We start from the raw sequence: 25,416 nt of genomic DNA, 5'->3' as shown, positions 1-25,416 counted from the left end.
CTCGCTGTGTGTGAGGGTGCGGGCCGTGTTTCCTCCCTCCCGTCCGCGGGGTTCCCGTGGGGTGTCCCCAGCCGCGCGTCCCCCCCCGCGCGGTGATGGTTGAGCCCGGAGAGGGGCGGTGGCGCGCGCGGCCCGCGGGAGGGGGCGGGGCGCGGGAAGGAGCCAAAAATCATTAAAAAAAGGGAAATTCGGGAAAAACAACAACAAAAGCGGCCCCAGGAGACGGAGCGGCTGCGGCTGCACCCGGAGCTCGGCGGGTCCGAGCCGCGGGAGAGAACTTCGGTGGGGAGAAAGAGAAAAGCAACTGAGAATCTCCTTGGGAGCTGAGACTTACCCAAAAAAGGGGTGATTTTAACCCAAAGGTGGGGCCTGGCTGGGGCACAGGGCCAGGAGAAGGCTGAAGTGTGCAGGAGGTATTTTAATTTCCAAGGAGAGTCATGTTTCAAGAGCAGCAGCTGAAGGACCCTCATTCTGAGGGGAGTTTGGGCTATTTTATGACCCCGAATCACCTGGGCTGGGCGGATTTTCGGAAGCGAGGATGATCCCTCCCTCCTCAGACCCGAATCCTTTTGCTTTAGAGGCGGCGTTTTCTGCCCCAAGAATTAACACGCAGAGCCGTTCAACCAGGAGTTCGGTATTTATTTTATAGTTTTTTGTGGATTTCATCGTCACCAGAGACCGACTGGGACCTGTTCCATGGGCAGCTCCCGCCCCTGGGGTCCGGCACCGGCTGAGCCGAGCCCCGGCCCGGGCAGGACGGAGGGGTGGACACGGCTGGACACCGCTGGACACAGCTGGACACGGCTGGACACAGCTGGACACGGCTGGATACCACTGGACACAGCTGGACACAGCTGGACACCGCAGCAGCACACGGAGAGCCACCAGCAGACCTACGAGGGGGTGATGGGGTCGGTTTTGGCACTAAAAAAAGGAAAACGGAGCAAATCCGCCGAGCTCAGAGGAGGGCGGGTGGTTCTGGCTCTGGCTGAGGGAGTTCTCAGGGCTCCTCCTGCCGTGGATTGGATTCTCGGAGCGTTTCATGGTCCCAAATCCACTGGTGGTGTCCCATTCCAGCTGCTGCGGGTTCCCAGCACAGAATTCCAGCCCCAGAGCCCGGGAGCTGGCTCATCCTCTGGCCTTTCCCCACCCGGGTTATCCAACAGCATCACCAGTCCAGTCTTTTCCCTTAAAATTAGCTAATATACAGAATATAAAGCACAATATTTACACGGGGACGGTAACCAAGGGCGTTCTCACACCATCAGCAGTTCGTTGTCGTGGGGATAAAAGAAACTCTTAAGTGACCTAAAGAGGAACTGAAGAAGTGACACAGCAGGAGGGAAGAGGCATCAATACCCCCCCCACTCGAACACGATAAATAATAAATAATCTTTTTTGGCTGAAGGTCGCTACATTTACTTTAACCACAGGAAGGTGTTTTAGAGACTGGATTGTGAGTTTTTTGGTGAAACCAGGTCACAGGAAGGAGTGTGTTTTAGCGACTGAGGTTGGACTGCCCTCAAACCCTCTCCAATAAAACAGAAATTTGGGGTTTCGGGGTGGCAGTCTGGGCAGCTCCACCGGGTTTGTGGCACCGTGGTCTGGGCTGTTCTGCCACAGAGATGACAGCGGTTTGAAGCCACCCCAGGGGTTGTTTTAAGCTTTAACATCATCACTTCCCAAAAAAGGGAGCTGGCCAGACCAACAAGCGCCCCCTTCCCAAGTGCGTCACTGTTGGAGTGCCTCAGATTAGGGGGGAATGGTGATTTCTGCAATCAAATACCCACATTTAAACACCATTTGTTGCTCCTTCAAAAGAGAAGCTTTGAGAGGCTCCTGCGAAGGCAGAAGGGTCTGAGGACACCGAACTCGCACGAAAACAGACAGAAGGGAAGGCTCAAGTGCTTCTCCACTGCTCTGCCAAGGGCCTGGCCGAGGCCTGAGCGTTCCCTCTGCAGGGAGAGGGGCTGGCATCCCATTCCCACGGAGAATTTGGCAGGCAGTGCTCCCAGCTCACCTCTGCTGTTATTCCCACCAGGACACCGCCTGTTGCCTCCTTGGTAATTTTGTTTCTCAGTTAAAACTCAAACAGACCCAAATTACATCCCACTAAAAAGCTTACAATCCAGCGTTTGGGTGGCAACCCCAAAGGCAAAGAGCTTTAAAAGCTGTGTGCTCCCCTGCAGCCGAGAAGAAGGATAAAAACCCCAAAAGTCCTGAAGCCAAAGGTGGAAAATCCTCACTGGGGTGTTCCTGCCTCGTGGAAGTGCTGGGATGTCTTAATTTAGCTGGGATAAATCATTCCTTAAACACTCAGCTCTAAAATGAAGCACTCAAACATGAGACCTCCCAGCTCTGCAGCTCTTCCAACACAAACATCCTTGCCGTGTTCCCAGGGCCAAGGGAAACACCGGGAACAGCTCTGGGAGCACCCACGGCCCCTCCACAGCCAGCTCGTGGTTTTGCTGGCAGGAATGATCATGGAAAAGAAAATTAATATAATCTCACTTCAGAAGCAGCTCTGGATGCATATTCAGGCATGATTCCCATCTGTTGTTTGGTTTTGTTGAGTTAATCCCAATTTCTCCAGGTACAAATATAATTTATGTTTGATTTTTATATTCTGCAGGCTGAGGCAGAGTTTAACCCCTGTTCTGCCGCGCTCCAGGAGGTCCTGACCCTTTCCAGGAGCATCCTCCCAGTCAGGGAAAGGGAATAAAATCACAGGGAAGGGAATAAAATCACAGCAACAATTCTGCAGAGGCAGAAGAGATGCTGAGCCTGCAGCCTCCCCTGGAGGAAGCCACCTGTGAGTGCTCCACAGCCAAACCTGTCCCAGTTATTTCCACGTTGACTCTTGGAACCATCAGAGAATTTGGGGGTCCCATAGAGCAGAAGAGACTTTACAAGGGAACGATTGCATCTGCCAACAGAAATCTGTTTGCACTTTAAAAACCTCTGATAAAAATAGAATATATACTGTGTTTTTATAAATAGATTACACATTTAGCTTAGATGACTTTCATTACATTCCCCCCAAACATTTTTTTTTTAAGAATTTTGCTTTTTTCCTTGTGTGAACTAAGATGATAATCACTAAGTTTTGAAAAACATGTTTGTACCACATTATTCTTTAAAACATTTGTACCACGTTATTCTTTGGACATTTTTGAACAACATGCATCCACAAACTGCCATTTGTTTACTGAAAACATTTTTGTACAAACCCAGTTTAGGAATTTGATCTATTATTACACTGCTAGCGAGCAAAAAAATTTGCTTCCTTGAAATCCCCTTTTAAAAAATGAGAAACGATGAGGAGGATTTTCTGACTGTAAATCTAAAAAAGTGTCAATATGACACCGCATTAAGAATAGAAAACAAAAATAAAGTATTTACAGCTTTACAAAGGAAAAAAGAAAGAGGTCATCAAGATAATTTCCAGCATTTTTACAATTAAATTCCTTTTTTTCTTTTTTTTTCTCTGGCAAGCTCTGATCTGGTTTCTGGAGTGGTGCCACACACACAGAGCAGGAGCAGCAGCACGGCTGGACTTGGAACCAACGACCTCCCAGGGAAACCCCCAAGGACCAACCCCAGCTGCCCCCAAAAGGCTGGTCCAGCCTAAATGAAAATAAACCCCGACCCCGAGCATGAAAACACCTTTTCTTCTTTAAAAATGGATTACATGTGGTTACAAGAAAGACACCAACACCCATGGGAACCTCTACTGTCCTACACATCACCACCGTGCACATGAGTTCTACACCCTTTACTACACCCCACATCCCTCTCACCCACCCCACTGCGGGTGTTCCTGCCCACCCTACACCCCAATTCCAGCTGTGGGAATTCCCTAACCTCAGCACAAACAGCTCCTGGGTTTGGGAACACTCAGCCTCTTTCCTACCTCAGTTTTAATGGAAAATAACGAACCCAGAGCGGAAGGGCGGCACGACCCCGACATTCTGGGGCTGTGGTGCCAGGAGCATTTCAGGGTGAGGGGAGCCAGGGGCAGGCTCTGGGGGGAAGGGAGCCAGGGTCAGGCTCCAGGAGCTGATTCACTGTGCTGAGCAATGCCTGCCCCAGCCACTGAAGCATCACAGACATCCAGACATGGCAGACACTTCCTTAGCCTTGGGAGAGGCTCCTCGTGAGCAGCTGAAGTTCAAAACCCTTCAAACCCCTTCAAATTGCAGACTTCAAACATGCAGTCCCAGCCCAAAAAATACCTCAAATCCCCCCACAACCCACTCCCAGCTTGCAGCCCTAGTGAACATCACATTTACCACTTTGGCCACCTAAGAAATAACAGGAATGAGCACTTTGGAATGAGGTTTCTCTTCCAGAGAAAAGTTATCTACATTTACAGGACAGACAGGCTTTGGAAAGCCCTCACCCCAGGATCCAAGGAGTTGTCACCTACTCTGCACTGAGCAGTGCCACCAGTAAGGACACCACAGGAATACCCCTGGATCCATGGGCTTGGACAGAAGCCATCAGCTGTGGCTCATGCCCTGCACGCTGTGGATGCTGATGGATCATCCTGGTCCCTCTTTCCAGCCTGGAAAAGGCAGGGAGCTCGTTGGCTTCAAAGCTGCACCGTGTCCAGGCAGGAGATGGAGCTGACAGCCAGGCAGCAGCACAGGAGGGGAAACATTCCTGTGCCCACAGCTCCATCAGGAACCCCACGAGGTCCTGCCCCCTCCCTGGCCACGCCAGACTGAGGAGTTCCCACCCAGGAATGAGCCATTTTCCAAGAGACCTGTGCTCTTTATGGAATGGAGCAGCACGGATCTGCACTGGCTGCTTGCTTGCAGTGCAACTCCAGAGATCCAGAGGCTTGGGAACACCACTCAGGAAGCTCCCAGGATTGGCCGCTTTGCCTTTCCCTAACACTGAGAGGGTGCAGAAATCGGGATTTTCCCTGTCCAGCCCTAGCACTGCTCCTGCACAGCACTTCCCAAGCTTCCTGGCCAGCAAAACAACACATTTGGTATTTATTCTGAGTTCCAACCACTGCTTAACCCCACAGCTGGCTTTGGGCAGTAACAACTACACTCTCAATCTTGGTTTAAAAACAAACAAGAAGTTATTGGCTAAGGTTTATACCCTGTTTTTACCTGGCTGAGGTGCTACAATTCCCACTCTAACCGTGAAGAGCTCGGTGGGGCTGGGGTTTCCTCAGCCACCACCGCGTGATCCGACTTTGATGCTGCTTCTCCTGGGTAAAAATGCAGAAAGATGGGCAAAGCCAAGGTCTTGCCACTTTCTCACAGAGAAAGTACATGGCTGTCCCTCCCCAGTTCTAGGGCAGCAGCACTTTGGGATTCAGTTTACTACGCCCTAAAAAGGATTACAGCATTTCCCAGTGTTCAGCTTTCCCCAAGAACAGTGGTCTGGACCTCTCCCAAAGTCCTGTCTCCAGCCCACACCTAGGTCAGTTTATCCTGATGCTTCACCTGCCCTGCTCTACACATCATGGAAGCAGCATAAAATAGAGTTATCTCTCTGTCAGCAAAGGAAAATCTGCAAACACTAAAAAAAAAAAAAGCCCTGAAGAAAGACACAAACCAGGGCTGACTCCCCTCCTAATCCAACCACTGGAAACAAAGGCGTTGTGATACAACATTCCACCTCAAAAGAAGCTCTACAGACATCTAAGTGTGCAAATGTGGGTTTAGCTTTCCTTTTCCCAAGGGATAACTGTAGCCCAGCAGAGACCAAACATTCCATATAAATAAGGCGAGCTTTTTTTTGTTTTTGCATAGAAGTTACTCAGTGATAGTCCCCCCCAGTGACCCCTCCTGTGCCCCCCTGCTTTGCCACCGAGCTGAGTCCTGCTCCTCCAGGTCCTGGAGTCCAGAAGAGACCTTGGACATGTCCCAAGGGCTCCCTCACCCCAAAAGGTGGGATGAAGAAAACCCTCTGAATTTTGTAGAACTGCTTCACCCTGCGAGCTGTCTCCAAACCCGCTGTTATTTTTAAATGTTTGCAGTTCCATTTGGAGGCAATTCTTTTTTTTTTCTTGTGCCAGACATTGGTAATTGCACCACAATTGTCTTGGTTTTGCTGCTCTTTTTGCCAATGTTGCTTTTGCCAATCAGTGCAGCAGGTCAATAAAACCAGCAGCTTATTGAAGTACCCAGAGCCTCTGCAGCACCATCCTCTGCTGCCACCAGCTTTGGTTGTTTTTTTTTTTTAATAATATATTTTATAAAAACACCTGCTATTAATATTCCACTGGAGCTCAAAGTGGCTCAGCTTGGGGCAAAGGCACAATTAAAACACCGTGTTTTCCTACAGGACTCTGCATTCATGGTTTGTAGAACAATAGAAATGTACAGCACCAATCCTTGGCTGGGAGGGGATGCGTGTAGGAATGAGTCCTCAGAGTCCCTCTGCAGGGGCTCTCGAGTCTTTCACCTTTCCCCCAGCAATTGGTTTGGAATCTTCTCTCTCCATCTTCCCCTTGACTGGAATGCTCCCACTTGCTATCAGCTGACCATGGGCTCCACGTCCGTCTCTCTGTCCAAATCATCCTGAATTTCGTCTGTGTTTCCTGAGTCACTGCTGGCTACCGAGCTGGGGGATGGAGAATTCCTGCAGGGAAAGGTGCAGCCCAAAAGTTAAATATCCATGACAGAAGGAAGAAAAGAAGTCTTACAAGAAAAGAGTCACTTTCCCTTCCCAATACTACTTAAAACCCCCTTTATTAGCATTAAACACTGGCATTCCCCCAAGCTATTCAAAAACCCCTTTAATAAAATAAAACTTTGAGTTTACAGTAAATATCAGTAGAAAATCAAGGTGCCACCCCACCCATCCCCTACACAAACACAGAGGCTGGCCCAGGTTTACTGATGGGGAAATGGAGAGCAAAGACTCTCAGCATCCCTAATACCCAGAGCCCTGAAAATTGAAAGTTTATCATCTTGTTCTACTGGGGTTGAGCAAGAGATAAGAGAAATCCCTCATAGTGTAAGGTTCTTAACCAACATGAGAAGATTAAAAACCAAGTTCTTCATGTAGGTCCAGAGTCGAGATTTAATTTGGGGTTTTAAGAGTTCTAAATCTGAGATGTTAAAGACTGGAAGTCCAGCTGAGCTGGAGCTCCCTGTGTTTAGGAGCAGCTGCTGAACCCTTGGGGCTGTTCCAAGGAACAGGACCCCACACTCTGCTGCAGGCCCCCTTTCAGGGCTGATCTGGGACACAAGATCCTCCAAAGGACAAGGACATCAAGTGACAGTGTTGCCTTTAGCCCAGGCTGGCAGGAACTGATGCCTTAAGTTTTAGCTTTCGTATTTCTCAGACTCTGTGCTGCATTAGTGTGTAACTCTGAACTTCCTACAGAGTGTTAGCAAGGTCTCTTCACAGTTTAGTCAGACAAAATAATCCTTTTCCAGCCCCAGAACCAAGGGGAATTACTGCAGCTTCAGGCCCCAAAAAGTGTAAACAAAAGCAAATTGGGGGAGGAAGCAAACTGGGAGAATGTGACTTCATTACTTGAAGCTGTAATAGGACAATTAACCCACAATATGCAAATGGACTAAACTTGTAACAGTGTGAAAACTCACGACCCATGGTCCATCTTGGATGTAGCCACAGCCAGGCTCTTGCACTGCCCAGGGTGTATCTTTGAAGGCCTTTCGATAAATCCCTACTTTATTCCTTTAACTCTGCCTAGCCTCTGTTCTAGGTGCCCTCTCCAGCATCAGACCCAGGAGGGGATGTGCCAGTTTTCAGCTTCTTCTTCTACCTCTGTCAAGGTCAGGACCGAAGGCACTCAAGATGATAGTTCATGTTCAGACTCAGGTGTTTATTATTTCTTACCTATGTTACAGTCCCACAGCAGTGAGTTCTGCAGTTCTTCACCAACAAAAATGGCCAACAAAAGGCACAAAATGGCCAACAATCTTTCTCTACAAGACCTTTTAAGGCTAAACTATCCAATTAAGAAATGACACCTAAATTATTTTCACTTTTAACCCAGTAACTAATCCCTCGAATCCGCAATGCGGGCTTTTCTGTCCAGTTACAAAATACCACCCAAACCCATGAAGAAGAAGGTGAGGATGAAGGTGAAGAAGAAGGTAAAGAAGAAGGACCAGCCTCCACCCTAAAACCTCCATCTTGCTCCATATATATTACTATATTCTAAAACCCCAAACTCTAAGTTTTCCACCCTGTGATATCACACACTTCTAACCAACCACACACCCATAATCCCAACGTTATCATTCCATTTTGGAAGCCTTCTCCACAGCCTCAGGTCAGATGCAGTGCTCTCCTGGGGGTCAGCCTGTCAGCACAGAAAGCCTGAAATCCTCAGCATCCAGAACTCCAGCGGGTAGGAGCTCCTGGGGCAGCAGAGGAGCCCTCACCTGTCAGCTGAGCCCTTGATGAGCCTCCTGCAGGTTTCCATCTGCACGTCCAGGCCCCGTTTCATGCTGCACATCTCCATGTACTCGTGCAGGTGCCGGTTCATGTCGCTCTTGGCTGTGGCCAGTTCCAGCTGGGGCAAAGAAGAGCAAGGAATCAGCTTCAGGGGAGGAGCAATCCCAGTTTCCCCGCACTTCTCACACTGCCTCAGCTGCCCACCCTAACAGCCCGCAGTGCACATTTCACCTCACTGCTCTAACTGCCATTCATGAGCCCAAGAAGGGCAATCAGAGCCTCTGATGGTTCTGAACAGCCCTGGAGGGTTTTTCCTGCTCTTGGCACCTTGTTTGTCAACAGGCAGTAATTAATGAAAGCAGCTCCAGGCAGGACAGAGAGTTTGAAAAGCTCCCGCTGCTGTTTCTGGCAACCTGTGAGGCCAGGTCCTGGGAAGCATTTCCCAGGGTGAGGATGGACATGCAGAACAAAGGGGGAAAAAAGAATAATAGTGTGTTTTATTCCCTTTGTTCTGCAGGTTCTCTCTCCACCAGCCTCAGATTTATGCTCAGTGCTGAAGTATGGAGCAATAATAGCCCAGAGAATGGCATTTAGAAAAATCCCCAGGGCACACCAGAGGGAAATGCCTTTGCATTCTTGGATATATGGACATTCCTGCTTCCCTCTGGGACACCCCAGAGCACAGCTCTGTGCTGTGTCCATCCATCAGGAACAATTCCCCTTCCTCACCTCTATCTGCCCTATTGTCTCCTGGTATTCCTTGTCTCTCGTTTTGAAGAACGACTCTGTCTCGTGGATCAAGTTTCCCAGGTTTTCTTCCTGCAGGGGAAAGGAGGACACAAACAATTAGCAAGGAAATAAAGGAATTCAGGAGTGAACTGAAGATTTTATTTAACCTCCCCTGGAAATGCAGGTTGTTGTGTTCCTTCATGCACTGATTTTTTAAAGACATTTTTACATAGGCCAGGAATATTCTTCTTCAATCTGAAATATCAGGAAAAAACATTTCTGTGCCATGACCACAGCTCTGGACACACAAGGCAAGGTCTGATCAAGGCTCCAGCAATTAAACCCACGCACCTGCTGCATTCCACAGCACCAACCCCCTGGATTTTCCTGAGCCTTTCACAGCCTGATCACACTTGGACAGACTGGAATTGCTCTCCAGCCATGAAACTTTTAATTTGCCCTGCATTGACCACACTGTTACTCACAGCTTTGCACTGGAATTCTCATTTTCCAGTTACAGATCATCACTCTCCAGTGCACTTATGGATTCCCACTGGAATTCCTGCACTGCTGGATAAAGCAGGAACAAATGCTGTCCCACAGGAAAGCTCCTCCTTTGGACTGACAGCACAGTCTGGGCTCCCAAACAGACAGAGCTGTTTCGTGCTGCCCAAAAAGGCACCACAACGTCACTGTTTCCTCTTTCAAGTCTTCAGCCATCTCCGTTTTCCATTAAAAAATGATCCTCAAATTAACACAACTGCACCAATGAGTGTTAATGGGGTTTCCATGCTCTGGCCACATTTGTGGCAGATTTATAGGGTTCATTCCTGGTAGCCACGCCAGGCTATCCAGCCTGGAGTTACAAGAATCATCCCGCTGATCCTTTTATATGCAGAAGAGCTTTAAGGAGGAAGGTCATAAAAGAAGGTGGCGAGGGCAGCGTGTAAGAACTTGAAAGGAATAAAACCCACGGAAGGAAGATTCAGGCATGTAAAGCACATGTTAAAGAGCAGGCACAGCCGGAGCAGTCTTTATTCTGAACCTCCATCTACAAGCCAAATCTACCCTTTCCTTGTATAATTTTCATTTAGAAGGATTTAAGCTTCTTAAAATCTTTAGAGTTTCCCCGCGCGGGGCCTGGGCTCGGCGCTATTGCCGTGCTTAGCCAGGCACGCCCGGCGTATGCAAATCAGCTGTCATTAATTCCTGCACGAGGCTCCTCGTTATCACCCTGCCACTCTCCCTCTCCTCGTTATCGCTGCCGCTCTCTGCTCCCGTTATCCCCCTGCCTCTCTCTGCTCCAGCTCGGCTCGGTTTCTGCAGCCCCAGCAGTTCCCAGTAATCCCTAGAGGCTCCTCGAGCTCCGGATGGATGATCCAGGAACGGGGAGGTGGAACACGAACGTGCCCTGGCAGCCAGCACGAGGCTCCCCCAGGCTGCTGCCTCAGCATCTTCCCAGGCTGGGAGGCAGCGGGATCATCTCCCACCTCCCAGCCTGTGCTGCTCAGGGAGGCAGTAACCCGGCCATTCCCAGCCATGCCATCATTCCCAGGCTGCTCCCTGCCATTCCATCATTCCCAGCCATTCCATCATTCCCAGGCTGCTCCCTGCCATTCCCAGCCATTCCATCATTCCCAGCCTGTTCCCAGCCATTCTCAGCCATTCCCAACCACTCCCTGCCATTCCATCATTCCTAGGCTGCTCCCTGCCATTCCCAGCCATTCCATCATTCCCAGGTTGTTCCCTGCCATTCCCAACCATTCCCAGCCTGTTCCCAGCCATTCTCAGCCATTCCCAACCATTCCCTGCCATTCCATCATTCCCAGGCTGTTCCCAGCCATTCCATCATTCCCAGCCATTCCATCATTCCCAGGCTGTTCCCTGCCATTCCATCATTCCCAGCCATTCCATCATTCCCAGCCATTCCATCATTCCCAGGCTGTTCCCTGCCATTCCCAGCCATTCTATCATTCCGTGCCAGTCCCAGCAACTCCCAGCCTGTTCCCAGCCCATTCCCAGACTTTTCCCTGCTATTCCCAGCCCCATTGCCTGCCATTCCCAGTCCATCCACAGCCACTCCCAGCCTGTTCCCAGCTATTCCCAGACTGTTCCCTGCCATTCCCAGCCCATCCATCGCCATTCCCAGCCATTCCATCATTCCCTGCTATTCCCAGCCATTTCCTGCCATTCCCAGCCCATCCACAGCCATTTCCTGCCATTCCCAGCCATTCCAGCCCTCTCCAGGCTGGTTTAAGAAGGCTCTGGAGTGGCTGGATTAGCTGCCTTTCCCTGGGATTTTAGGATTAAAAGGAAGCTGTTCATTATCCACCACAGCCAGCAGATCCCCACTGACTGGGCAGAGGGAAGCACAAGATTCACAGGTCCAGAGGATCCCTGGGGCTTTCTGTGGTCCTGCAACCACAGGTTCTTTGTCTGGGGTGGGATTTGCACCCTTCAACACCCTCCCAGCCCACACCGAGGTTGCTCAGCTCCCCACAGGAACAACTGTGCCACCCCATGCCCTGCACTCCACATATTATCATCATTAAAATGTGAATGACAATCCACAGAGAGAGAGAGGTGCTGTGGAAGATGACAGAATTCCAGACTGGTTTGGGCTGGAAGGAGCTTAAATTTCACCTGATTCCACCCCCTGCCATGGGCAGGGACACCTTCCACTGTCCCAGGCTGCTCCCAAGCCCATCCAGCCTGGCCTTGGACACTTCCAGGGATGGAGCAGCCACAGCTTCTCTGGGCACCCCCACCCTCACAGGGAAGGATTTTTTCCTAATATCAAATCTAAACCTCCTTCCTGTCAGCCCAGAGCTTTCTCTAAAGCTCTAAAGGGTGACAGATTCCCTGATGCTCCTGGAACAGACACCTTGGATCCTTCACCTCTCACTCAGTATTTTAAATAATCAGTGTGAAGGAGCCAAGGAAGTAAAGTTTGGCCAATAAAGTGATTGCACAGACTGCAAATCAACCACAGAGGGGAAGCACTAAGAGGATTTTAAAATCAAAGTCAGTTTGTGCGGCAAACTAGATCACCGGTCAAACACCCACAGGCTCAAATGGCTGTAAAGGAGTAGCTGAGGGAGAGTTTCTGCAGAGAAGACTGGGAGAAAATAACGGGAATGAACTCACCTCTCCTTGGAGGTCAATGGAGGGGTTGCAGTTGGTGAAGTCTTCCCACAGCAGCAGCGTTTCCTCGTTCTCCTCCCACGTTAAACTGTCACAGTCGTCATCGAAATCAAACGTCTCCCGGCTGAGAGAACAAACAAGCATCAACCAAAGCACCCCAGCCCTTTAATTAATTGTCTAGAAAAATGGGCTATGAGAGCTGAATGAGGGGACAGTGCAGCGGCTGGAAATCCTCACAGCTTTTACAAACAGCCTGTGCCGCTGGCCAGGCCCCTCTCTCCTGGGCTCTCTGCCACCCCAGGGCAGAATAAAAGAGCCTTGTTGGAGCCGCTGCTCCGAGCACAAGGCCTGGCTCTGCCCTCCAGATGGAGCTGCACAGTAGCTTCCCCTGTTTGCAAAACCACAGAAATGTTTGGAGCAGTTCTTTCCTCCAAAGGAAAGGAGCCCAAACACAGCCCGGGGGATGTCACAAGGCTCAGAACTCGCACGGATTTCACGGGGGAGTTCAGCCAAGGGCTCCCCTGCAGCCCTTGGAACACACCGGGCTGGAAGGAACAAGGATGAAAAGGCTGAGCCCCCGAGATGTGCAGGGCACACAGAACTGCTGCAGCCGCTGAGGGCAGAGCACACAGGCAGGAGTGGCCTTTCACACCCTTATCTGCTCAAACCTTGTGCAATAAAGGAAAGCTGCAGAGCACAGAGCAGTAGCTGCTCCTCATCCTGGTTAAGGAGCCCTGACAAAGAGCTGGAATTTCTCCCTAAGCAGCCTGGATTCCACGCTGATGCATTTTTATGGCTTTAGCTCACTTCCTCTGAGCTGATACTATCTCAGGAAGGAGCCCAATGCTGACCCAGGAGGCTGCAGAGCTTGGCAAGGGACGGGAGGTTTGTCTGGATCAGCAGCACTGCAAAAATGTCATTTAAAACACTTGGACACTTATGATTGTGCCTTTTGCAATTCCACTTCTTCAAATCGTTTTCTTTTTCCAAGATCTGTCCTGGTCAGAGAGCACAAAGGCTCCTGGACTGACCTCACACAAAACCCACTGCAGTTCAGATTTTGTGCTACTTAATTCTTAAAATTAAGTTCATCACAGCTAAAAAGCAAGTTCTTTTGTTTCTGTTAATGATACCAGTTCCTCGATCTATTTCTAAGCTATTATCTTCTACTTCACAAAGACCCCCAAGCCCATCCCCAATGAGCCACCCACACTTTCACCCCAGCTTGATAGAACAAGGCTCCTGTAGCACCTTGTGCCACGGGGACCTGGAGATAAGAATTTCATTACAGGACCAGAAACAACTGGGTATCACAGGGCAGCTTTGGGGACAAAATTAAAACCTAAATGCACGACCAACCTAGCAGGTACATTTTAACTTCTTGCTTTTTTAAAAAATCCACACTGCCTGCTGTCACACTGAATTTAGCAGTGGAGAAGTCAAAAATCTGTATTTATTACACTGATTATTACTGAGGGCCTAAAGTCATCTGAAAGGAGCCCTAAGAAGGGGAATCATCCACAGCTTTGGCAAAAACCATCCATCCCAGACAGGGAATTCAGGCAGAAAGAAGGAAATGCTCCCCTGGAACAGAACTGCTGGCAGTGTCCGACAGCAGAGAAGGAGCTGGTGGTGCCCACACCATCCCCACACAAAGCCTGTCCTGCCCTGGGTGGGAAAGCTCTGGGAGCTCTGCTGCCACTGCAGGAGCTGGCAGGGGACACCCCCACCCACCCCCCGGGGTGCTGCAGTCACAGCCACGCTGCTGCTCGGGGCTCTCCTCTGCCAAAAGAGAACAGCAGAGAGCCCAAAAAGCCTCACCAGGCTGTGGCCACCCCCATCGTGGCCCTGATGGGAGAAGGGACACAAGGCACACCTCCAGCCACCTCCCTGAACCGCTCAGAGCAGCACCACGTGCTGAGAGTCCCTCCTGGGCTGCTACAAACTTCCTTCCTGGGAGGAATTTGGTTTCAGGTAAAGCTTTGCTTTGGGGTAAAGCTTTAGGCAAGAAGATTTCATTTAGGGATAAAGCTTTAGGCAAAATAAGCTCCAGTTCTTCCGGTGTGGGAGACTGGACTTTGCAGCAACAGCTGACAACACCAACATTCCTGATGTCTATAAATTGTTGTCTGCTGATCTTCCAGACAGATCCACCACTCCCATTTGCCTGCAGCCCAACTCAAAAACATCCCAAAAACCTTGAGAGGTTTGTATTCACCCCAAGCTGAGCTTTCAGTTCAAATTCTATCCAGCCAAGCAGCAGCAAACTCTAGAAATCAAATATTCAGCCCAACATGCAGAACAGAGTCCTGGTTTTGACCCTTTCTCATTGTGTTTTTCCTCTTTTGCAACAACCCAGAACAGCAAAACCAGTCTGTATTTTTTATATCTTCTGTAGTCCCTCCCACTTGAGGGAGGAAAAGAAATTTGATAATTTTATTTGAACCTCCCCAAAGCCTCCTGGCCTGTGCCACGCTGGCAGCTCAGAGATTCTGGGGCTCAGGCTGCCTGTCAGGAGCAGTTTTCCCAGGGTACTCACAGCTGGTTGAACATCCTCTTCATCTCATCCGTGATGTTGAGGGAGCAGCTGACCTCATCATCCGAGAACCTCCCGTTGTCCGCGTCCTGCTCCGACAGCTCCTCGTCCGACGGCAGCTTCCGCTCCTTCTTCTTGGAAGCCACCTGGGGTGGAGAGAGCAGCAGTGACTGCAGGGCTTGGAGAGGGGAAATCGGGGTGGAAGGAGAGGAGAGGAGAGGAGTTAGGGCTGAGTGGGTGTGGCTGCTGTTCCAGCAGCTCCCGGGATCCAGGGATTCCCTGCCCGGCCTGGGGAGCGGTCACGGAGCACAGGAAGCAGCTGGGGAGAGCAAAGCGAGCTGCAGGCTGCCAGCGCTCTGGGGATGTCCATGTGCTCACTGAGCCCGGCCTGGCACCTGCCAGAGGCCATGCAGAGGCTGGGATGAGCCAGGGAAAGGCTGGGATGAGCCAGGGCAAAGCAGAAGGGGCGGCAGTGCCTGGGCAGAGAGCAGTGACAGAACTCTCCCTCTCCTGCCACCACCACAGGTGTGGCCTCCAGCACAGAACCCCAGCAAGGAACAGACAGGAAGCCTTTCCAGAGAGCCTTTATTCCAGGGAGGAATTTCCAGAGAGCCTTTATTCAAGGGAGGAATTTCCAGAGAGCCTTTGTTCCAGGGCCAGCCCCACCCCAGCAGCAGCAGCAGATTGAGAATCCTCAGCACACAAGAAGAGTTGGCTGAGCCATGTAAAAGCCTGGACAGCCCCCAAGAAATGAAGTTCAGGGAACTCAAGGGACACCCCTGCAAGGGCCATAGAGTGAACACACAGGATGATCCCAGAAGGCTGGGAACACACAGGATGCTCCCAGATCCCAGAGGATCCCAGAGGGCTGGGAACACACGGGATGCTCCCATCCCAGAGGATCCCAGAGGGCTGGGAACACAGGATGCTCCCAGCTGGTGCCAGAACCACAAACACACAATCCAGTCCCAACCTAGAGCAGTTTTCCCTTTTCTTGGCACACAAATAATCCCTTGTTGGCCTTGCTCTCCAAGGTGTCATCCTCCTGGTCATTTTAACCCCTGCAGGCCTGACCAGGAGTGTGCTCTGCAGCCACCTCTGAGCAGAAAGACTCAGCAATTCTCCTCAGAGACAAGAAGGAGGCACTGGCATCATACAGTGGCTCAACTTGCCAGAGAAATAATTCTCTGAGGAAGTTTGAGTCTTTTGGGGAACACCAGGGGAAAAAAACATCAAACATTTTTACAGCTTCACCAGCAGAGCCCACAAAGATCTTTTACAGCGTTTCTGGACAGCACTTAGCACCCTGTGTGCTATCACTATACACAGAAAAGCATCAGATTTACTGAAAGCCTGAACAAGACACATTTAGATGGAAGCAGAAGGAAGGTGGGTTAATCAGAGCTGAAACTGCACTTGTGACAAGACCAGCTGCACCGGGAGTGACAGCCTTGATCCAGGCAGAGCTGTCACCACTCGCTTTTGGAGCAAATTAAAGGACTTTCCTTCGAGCTCCAGGGAGCTCCAAGGAAAGCAACTGGAGCAGCCAGAGCTCACCATCACAGAAATGTTATTTCTGGCCACAGAGCTCAAGCCAGAAATAAGAACATTCAGATGACAGTTCCACGAGTTTAAAACCTGTCACTTGTGAAGGGAACAAATGGGAGGGAGGAATTATACAAACCTAGACCCTGTAACACTGCTTTTTTTCCCTACATTCAGTGCAGACTAGCATCAGACTCACAGCACAGCTTAAAGATCATCCTGGAACTCCTTTTTTGTTAAACTCTCTGCACTTTGTGCTCCTGGTGCTGCAGCAGCTCCTGCAGCAGAGCTACCCTGACAGACAGCGGGGGAAATACGGCTACGGAGAGAGAGCTCAAGAAAAGGCAAATGACCTGGACCACATTGCTCAGCACTGCTCCCTCCTGCCCTGCCCTATGGAAAATTCAGGGCCTAATCACCTGGAAAATCTTGGAAACGTCTTCCGAGTTGCGCTGCTGCGCGACATCGCACAGCTTGGCCGTGATATCGATTCGGCGGCAGATGTCCATGTCCACCTTCATGGCCTTTTCTTGGATCTTTGTGTCCAGGTCTGTCATGGGCTGCAGGAAGGACAGCAGGGATTATCTTCTATTATTAGACAGTTCAGGCAAGAAGAGATACCCCACAGTATCTCTGGAACCCCAGGCCACACCAGTGTTAAACAGCACACCCTGTTCTCGGGCAGGCAGAGCACGGGCAGTCTCAGGACTCCACAGCTCACCCCTGATTCTAACAAAGTTCCAGCTCAGAGGGATTTGCCACTGAAAAAAAGCCTGCACCCACCCCAAAACAACTGCTCAGTGTGGCATGGGGGAGCCTCGGTGGGTCAGAACGGGGGGGCACAATGGAATGCCCAGAGAAGCTGAGGCTGCCCCAGCCCTGGAAGTGCTCAAGCTGGGCTTGGAGCAGCCTGGGATAGTGGAAGGAGTCCCTGCCCAAGCAGGGGGTGGGACTGGATTGTCCTGAAGGTCCCTTCCATCCCAAACCATCCTGGGATTCCATAAATAACACTTGAAAAATGGAGAGCACCCCCCTGTGTAGCGTGTGCAGAGCAGAGTGAAATGTAAATCCTGGTGAGGATGCAACACTTCCCCTCTTCCAGACACAGAAGTTGTGCCTGCACAGAGAAGCTGCTGTTAAACCAGAATCCAGGCTCCACAGCAACTGCACCCAGAGCATGGAACCAGCAAATCGTGACTGGATCCAAGGAGATCCATGAAAACCTTGGCACAGAGAACACTCCTCACTGGCACTAACCTGGCTTCCAGCCCAGCTAAAGTTCTGCATGAAAATTTCTGCGTGAAAAATATTGCCTTGTAGTAGCTCTAAATTCTGAGATACTCCCACTCAGACAGAACATCTGGCTCCTTGTCAAGGAAGAAACATTAAAAAAACCCCAAAGCACATTTTCCATCCTAGTTGAGACTTGCTCTCCTGGACAGTTCCACTCCTAAGCAATGCTTCCACCTGGGACACAAAGTGGAAAAACCCTTTGCAGACCACACTTAAACAACAAATCCCCTTTCCAAGAGGAAACCTTGGGGCTTTCTGTTGGTTTGGTTTGCTTTTTCCCACCATTTTTAGTTTTAAATTATTACAGAGTCTTCTCCAGCCCCTGTGAACCATCTTTAAAGTCTGAGATTGTTGTTTTAAATTTTTACACAGAGTCTTCTCTGGTCCCTGTGAACCACCTTTGGAGTTTGAGGTTTTTTTGGTTTAAATTTTTACACAGAGTCTTCTCCAGCCCCTGTGAACCACCTTTGGAGATTTGTGTTTTCCAGACACCCTGAGGAAAATAAATCTCTCGACACAATCTCACCCACCGAGCGGCTGATCCTCATCTGCAGGAAGGAAAGAGCCACGTGCCAACATTTTGCACTTCTCTCTTCTAAATATTTGCCCAGTGAGGTTGAAAACAAGCACTCCCAGTGCTTTCCTTGGGTTCCCTCATCCCTTAAAGCCTGCCCAGAGCACTTTCCTGAGCCCAGGAGGATGTTTGCCTGCAGCACCACCTCCCTCTCTGCACACACAGCAGTGTCAGCTCCTGGGTGAATGAAGTCAGGCCCCAGCCTGAGCAGCCTCTCCCCTCCAGGCTCTAACCCAGCACAGCCACCCTTGATTAAGCACCAGAAGGACACATAGCTAATTGCCAAATTTCCCATGAGCAGATCTAGTGGCCCTGAGAGAATGGATTTGACACCTGGGAGCGGGTTCTGCAGGTTTCTGTGAATTCAGGAGAAGGCTGCTGTGTGCAAAAATTACAGAATAAATCAGCGTAACAGGGTTTATTCCTCAGACAAGTGGCTTCAGCACTACCTCAGACTTACTGAGAAAGGCACCTTAATGTTTACCTGGCTTATCTTTCCAGATACCTGCATGATCTCACTTCTAAATAAAAGAACTTTATCCAGGCAGGGCCTAAAAGATCCTCTGGCTTTGAAGAGAACTCAGTATCTAATCAGACATGAGGAAACTCCTGAGAAAACAAGACTTTCTTTCTTTCCTTTTTTTTTTTTTAAGCCATGAGGTTGAACCAGCCCTGGAAGCAAAGCCAATACCTGAACCAGGATTCATCTTTTCAGAGTTCATTAAGGGAGATGGGAAACACTTATTCCTCCCTGGGAGGGTGGCAGGCCCTGGCACAGGTGCCCAGAGCAGCTGTGGCTGCCCCTGATCCCTGGCAGTGTCCAAGGCCAGGCTGGACAGGGCTGGAGCAGCCTGGGACAGTGGAAGGTGTCCCTGCCATGGCAGGGGTGGCACTGGATGATCTTTAAGCTCCTTCCAACCCAAACCAGTCCATGATTCCATACAACTTGTTCCTTTAGGAACAGGATTTTTGTGCATGACTCGAGGCGAAGTCCCCATGCCAGCAGCTCCTGGTGCTCAGAGCCTGCTCCCAGTCTGGGACTTTTCCAACCCTTTTCTCCCAGATCTGAGGCTGCCCAGCAGCTGTGGGGAAGGGAGGGGAGGGCAGAGTCCTGGTTATGAGTAAGCAGCAGTTAATGCATCTCCACACAGACCAGACAGGAAGCAGGGAAGGGGGATCTGTCTGATGCATTAGATCCCAGCAGCCATCACTAATTACACAGCAGCACTCGCTAATTACACAGCAGCACTCCTAATCACCTGGCTGTGGATGAAGCCATGTGCAGGACACACACCCACAGAGGGCCCTCTGTACTTACATCACTCATCAGACCCTTAAAGACCACCAGCTCTGCTTTCAGCCTCTCAATCTTCTCATTCAGCTCCTCCTGGAGAGCTTCTGCTTCCTGGGCCTCCTGCAAGGGAAAACACCCAGGAGGTGAGAGGGGAGAGCCCACAAAGCTCCTCACTCAGCCTGAGCAGGCTGGTTAAAAAGGAGGTTAAAATGGAACTTAATTCTTTAGTATAATTTAATTGTTACCCTCCGTTGTAAATTCCACTCCCTCCTCCCACTTTGTCACAAACTTTGTCACAAATTTCATCATTTCCTGCTCCAGCTTCCCAGCATTAGCACTGTCCTCTACAGCAGCACAGCTGCTCTAGCCAGAAGGCAAATTTTTAATTAAAAGACAAATAAAATGCTGAGCAGCATGAGGAGAGGTGTAGAAAACCCCTGCACCTTTCACTCCAAACTGCCCAAACCTCACCTCTCTCAAGGTTTCCACCATGGATTCCAGGCTCATCCTTCTTGTCAGCTCCTCTTCCCATCTGAAAGACAAGACATGCAAATTGTTAATTACAGAGAAAAGTGGGTTTTCCCCTCACAATCACAAGTGTTCTGATGGCTGTGGGAGGATGACAGTTACTGGAAATGCAGAGCAGATGGTCTCCCTCAAACCAGGACAGGGAGTCTGTGAGGGAAGGAAAGCTGTCTCCACTTTTACTGGGATGAGCATTCCTCCTGCTCTCACACACAACAGAATCGGGAATCACAGAGCTTTGGGCTGGGAGGGACCTCACAGATCCCATTCCAGGGATCCATCCCCTCAAGGATCACCTTCCACTATCCCAGGGTGTTCCAGCCTGGCCTTGGACACTTCCAGGGATTCAGGGGTAGCCTCAGCACCTCTGGGCAGCCTGTGCCAGGCCCCACCCTCACAGGGAACAATTCCTTCCTCATTTCTAACCCAGATTTCCCCTCTTTCAGTTCATTTGATATTTGGCTGCAAATAAGGTGGGAAATTTTCGGTCCAGAAACAATCAGGGAAGTTATGTCTTACAATCTCCCAGCTCAGTCCAAGCAGTCCATGTGTTTCTGTGCCTTCTGTATCCAAATCCTCACTACTCTCCATGCCCCAGTCACTTCCCAGCTGCCAGGAGAACACTCCAACAAACCCAACAAGTGCTGGGTGCCCACCCCCAGTGCTGGGGGTGGCAGGGAAGGAGACCGAGATGAAATTGGTTAATTAAAGCTCACACGATGCCTGAGGTCATTAGAGGGGCTCTGAGCAGCCTGCTTTGTGGAAGGGAGTGAAACAAGATGACTTTAAGCTTGCTTCCAACCCAAATGGTTCTGGGGTTCTACAATTATTTTTTTTTTTTTTGTGTTAAAAAAAATCTGGTTTTGATCTCTGAAAGCTTTTACAGCAAACCCAGAATCTGACAATATTAACTGGAAAGATTCTGGAGGAATGCTGATACACATCCATAGACATGGACATGGTTTGAGTTTGGCAGGAGAGGGAAAGCCAAGCGTGTGCCCCTCTTTGAGCAGGCACCAGTGCCACCCCAGACCTGCCTGTCTGTTGGGACAACAGGAATTACCCTCCTGGAAAAGAAACTTTGGATACCACAAATCAGAAAGAACCCTGTGAACAGACTCTCCACGTGCCATCACAACCATTTCTGTTGCTACTTCAACACTTCTCAGAGTTCAGCTGGAACTGTGAGGCCAGAAACCCACGGAATCAAAGAAAACACAGTGGTTAAATTCACCAAAATGCACAGATCCACCCCGTTTTCCTAGGCACAGAGCACGTGGGAGGGATGGCTGGATGCAGGATGACCCCGTGGAGGCTGAGTTGATGGCCACAGCAGCACTGTGCCCCTGGCACAGCTCTGCCTTCAGAGGGCACAGTTAATCCCACCTGGAGGGACCAGAGGGGATGTTTGGGCAGGGAAGGACACATTCCCATCCCAGCTACTCTTCCCTGCTGCTGGGGGGCAGGAACACCCAGCACAGCAGCCTGGGAGAGCTGGATTTGTGCAGGAGGACTTGTTGTACATCTTTTTACCAGCATCGACTCACTGCCAAGCAGAGGAAAATATTTAGGCTGGAATTTGCATTTGTCACCAAACGTTGCAGCTCGGATTTCCATGCCCTGGGTGGGTTTTGTACTAATTACATGTGCATTGCTATAAAAATAGCAACTTTGCCTTTCACATTCTAATATCAGAGGCAGGAAGGTGAAATTAATTAAAGCAGGCAATTATATTGGCAATCTGTGAGCTGCTTCTCCTGTTACAGGGCAATCATCCCTCCTGCCTCTGCTGCCAGTGGTGGATGGGAGTCGAGCAAACACTGCAAAAATTGATCTGCTGCTTCTCAAGGTTTGAACTCTTGGGAGAGGGATCCTGGCTGCATCCAGCCCTCCTGCTGAATTATTGCCTCCTCACCGTGCCTTCTGCAGAGGGAGGGAGGTATTTTTGGAGAACGTCATCTGCGTGTTTTCCCTGACTCTGCCAAAAGCCAGGAGAAAGGATTCGAGTTCCTCCCCAGCAGGTCAGCCACGGCAGCTGCCAGAATTACACATCCCAAATCTGCTCAGACCAACCTTCCTCGTGCTGCAGGGATCCCAGGAGCTCCATTTCTTTGCTTTGTGCCTTTTGCAGAGATTTACAGCCCTAATTCCTGCCCAGCAAACCCAAACCCTCTCTTCAGGAGAGGGGGAAAAGGTGCCACCTTCCACACACCCTCCCACAGTCCCTGTGTTTCTCTTAATTACAGCAACAACAAAACCATCAGGTGATTTTTAATCAATTCTAACCAGTTTTTAACCAGGTTTTTTAAAAGTTCCTGCCTGACTGAAGGGAATTTTCACAGGTCTGGCAAGGAGGGTCCTGCTAACCATTAATATAAAATTCTTAACCCCAAAGCACATTCCTCCCACCCACCACCAAGCTCATTAACCTCATTTACCAGCTCAAAATGCCAATCTTACTTTCCCTTCACACTTAAACCTTGGGAGAATATTCAGAGTGAAGAGAGGAAGGAGCCAGGCAGAGGATGACAACGGAGAGGAGGATTAATTGTGCATCTCAACTTCTAGGGAGGTGAGACAATAAGAAGATTGCTCATTCTGTGATCATCCTGTGTTTGCTGCAGCACACCTGACTTTAAAGGGACCTTGGCAGCTGTGCTGCTGCACATTCCCAAGATCCAGGAGTCAGGGCACTGAGAGGATGCTAATTATGGCTCTGCTGCCTTTATTATTCACCACACTCCATGATTCTCATGGTCATTCATATTAATCAGTATTTCTCTCCTCAGTTACCATCTGAGGTCACAGGAGCCTTCCACAAATTGTAATCCCAGCAGGCTGTGGATGCCCCTCTGCTCCCGGGCAGACAGAACCAGGGGATGCAGCCCAAAATACCCACAGAAGGGCCCAACAGCTTCAGGAGCTGCCTCCATCCCAAGGGAGAGGGAAGCACCCCCTGAAGATGCAGCTCTGCACAGCACGAGGGGAGCAGGAGCTCCCTGATCCCTGTGGGTCCCTTCCAGCCCAGGAGATTCCAAGATCCTACAATTCTGCAATACCCAAATGGGAAATGGCTGGAAAACCAGCAGCCTTCCCATTGCAGCAGGAGATGAACTGCTGCTGCTCCCCAAACACACTTTATTTCTTGGCTCACATGCAGCAACTGCAATGGTTTCCAGCTGCATCCAAAAATCCTGTTTCTGACTCAGAAACATTGCCATCCAAAGCTCCCAGACTTTGGGGCTTTTTATTACATGTTTAGTTATTTCTTCTAAAAAAAGATCAGCAACATGAATTTGTTCATGCCTAAGCCAGGCTTTTTTTCTTTTTATTTTTTTCCCTTCTTTCCCACCTTCCAAGGATGTCAGTTCCATCCACCCGCAAATAAAGGGCAAGCCTGACTTTTCTGAAGCCCTTTTTTCCCAGATGTGACACATCACATTCTCACATTCCAGGGGCATTCTGTCATTCCTTCGGGCCGGCTCAGCCCTGCCTCGAGTCTGAGAGGAGAACAAAGGACACCCGGCTCTCTGGGAAGGACACCGGGCAAACAAAGCACCGGAGCTTAAAGCAGCGCTCTGGTAAAGCTGAGTCACAGCAGAGCTCTGCTCCTTCGGAAGTTGGGAGAGCAGCCACAGCTCCCGAGAAAGAGATGGAGACACCTCGGGACCACAGCCCTCTAAGGCTTCTCCAGGAGCTCCAGCCTCAGCGGTCATGGAATTGCACCAAGCCCGGTGCTGACACCAGCCCCAAACCACTTTGCCCCGAGGCCTCAGGTTTTTGGCTTTTCTGTTTGTCACATTCTGTGCTGCTTTAGTGTGTGAGTCTGGGCTTCGTATTATGGGATGGTGAGCTCTCTGCACAGAGCAGGGAGACAAAACAATTCCTTCTCCAGCTGGGCACCAAGGACAAATGATCCAAACCTCAGGCCCAAGAGCACAAACACCGTGGGCTGGAGAGAGAAAAACAAGCAGGACGGGACTGCATGGGCTAAAGCTGGAATTGAACTCCAATGTGCAAATGGAGCAGAGCTTCTAAAAGTGAGAGACCCCTGACCAGGTGTCCATTTTGGTTCATCTTGGGTTCATTTTGGGACCATTTTGGTTCATCTTGGGTGCAGCCCTGGCTGGGCTCTTGTGCTGGCCAGGGTGGATCCACTGAGGACATACTTTTCATAAATCCCTGCTTTATCCTTTAGCTCTGTCCAGTCTCTGTTCTAGCTCAGCCTTTCCAAGGCATCACCAATGCCTTAAAACCCCTCTCAAGGAATGGGATCCTCTTCCCTTCTCCTGTCCCAGTACCATGTCCAGCTCAGGAATACAGACCAGGGAAGGGCAGCAGATTCACAAAAACCCCTTTGGAACAACAAGTCCGTTCTAGAGAAGTTTGCCTTGCCAAAAGCTGTTCAATAATTGCCTTTTGGAGGGATTTTAGATGCCTGGTTTGATTTAACCAAGGAACGTGTGCTCACAGAAGGCACCAGGTACAAACATGCTGGGTTAAGAATGTTTTTGCTCAAGGCAGAAAGGCACAAACAGAGCAGCTGATCATTAATGATGCCTGATGGTATCAAGTGGATTATTCTTTCATCAAAAATATCCCTCCCTCAAGGAATAAAACATTCATCAAGTCATACTTAATGACAAAGTATTTATTCCATAAGCAAAACTCTTCAGGAAGAGCCTTTTTTGTAGGGTGGTGGAGGGAAGAAAACCTCCAAAAAGAACAAGAGAAGGTCTGAGCACCTCCGGTGCCACTCTGAGCTGAGGCTTTCACTCCTTCCCTGGAGTGTGTCCCCATCAGCTGGGAGGGGAGGGGAGGGGAGGGGAGGGGAGGGGAGGGGAGGGGAGGGGAGGGGAGGGAAGGGAAGGGAAGGGAAGGGAAGGGAAGGGAAGGGAAGGAAGGGAAGGGAAGGGAAGGAAGGGAAGGGAAGGGAAGGGAAGGGAAGGGAAGGGAAGGGAAGGGAAGGGAAGGGAAGGGAAGGGAAGGAAGGGAAGGGAAGGGAAGGGAAGGAAGGGAAGGGAAGGAAGGGAAGGGAAGGGAAGGGAAGGAAGGGAAGGGAAGGAAGGGAAGGGAAGGGAAGGAAGGGAAGGGAAGGGAAGGGGACTCCAGAGCTACCAGGTTTAAGTCCACAATAGGAAACTGAAGCACTGGTTTGAGCAGTACCCATAAAATGCTCATGGAGACAGAAGCTAACCATTCCCAAGCACACAAACACCCAGAACAGGCAGCACACCAGGAAACAGAACCAGTGCATTTCCCTGCAGCACCCCAGTGTGGCACCAGCTGCTCCCAGCCCTGCTCTCCTGTGGGACAGGAGCACCTCCCCTGGCACAGCCCAGCTGCCAGGGATGCACCCAGCACCAGAGCCCCTGA

At 50.2% G+C, this 25,416-nt stretch overlaps 1 protein-coding gene across 1 annotated transcript in view; it reads right to left on the bottom strand.

Moving 5' to 3' along the window:
• Positions 1-618: 618 nt before the first annotated feature.
• IFFO2 (intermediate filament family orphan 2) overlaps positions 619-25,416 on the bottom strand; it is a 48,692-nt gene continuing 23,894 nt past the window's right edge. Inside the window, exons 2-9 of the mRNA XM_053962962.1 lie at positions 19,987-20,047; positions 19,540-19,635; positions 16,774-16,914; positions 14,813-14,955; positions 12,277-12,397; positions 9,130-9,219; positions 8,388-8,518; positions 619-6,606 (exon numbers count right to left, since the gene is read on the bottom strand). Coding sequence (XP_053818937.1) covers positions 6,501-6,606; positions 8,388-8,518; positions 9,130-9,219; positions 12,277-12,397; positions 14,813-14,955; positions 16,774-16,914; positions 19,540-19,635; positions 19,987-20,047 — 889 coding nt within the window. The 3' untranslated portion in view covers positions 619-6,500. The remainder of the gene's footprint in view (positions 6,607-8,387; positions 8,519-9,129; positions 9,220-12,276; positions 12,398-14,812; positions 14,956-16,773; positions 16,915-19,539; positions 19,636-19,986; positions 20,048-25,416) is intronic.

The sequence above is a fragment of the Vidua chalybeata genome, chromosome 22 (assembly GCF_026979565.1).
Source record: "Vidua chalybeata isolate OUT-0048 chromosome 22, bVidCha1 merged haplotype, whole genome shotgun sequence".
In the NCBI taxonomy this organism is placed as follows: domain Eukaryota; kingdom Metazoa; phylum Chordata; class Aves; order Passeriformes; family Viduidae; genus Vidua; species Vidua chalybeata.
This window is presented reverse-complemented; position numbering and strand designations above follow the sequence as displayed.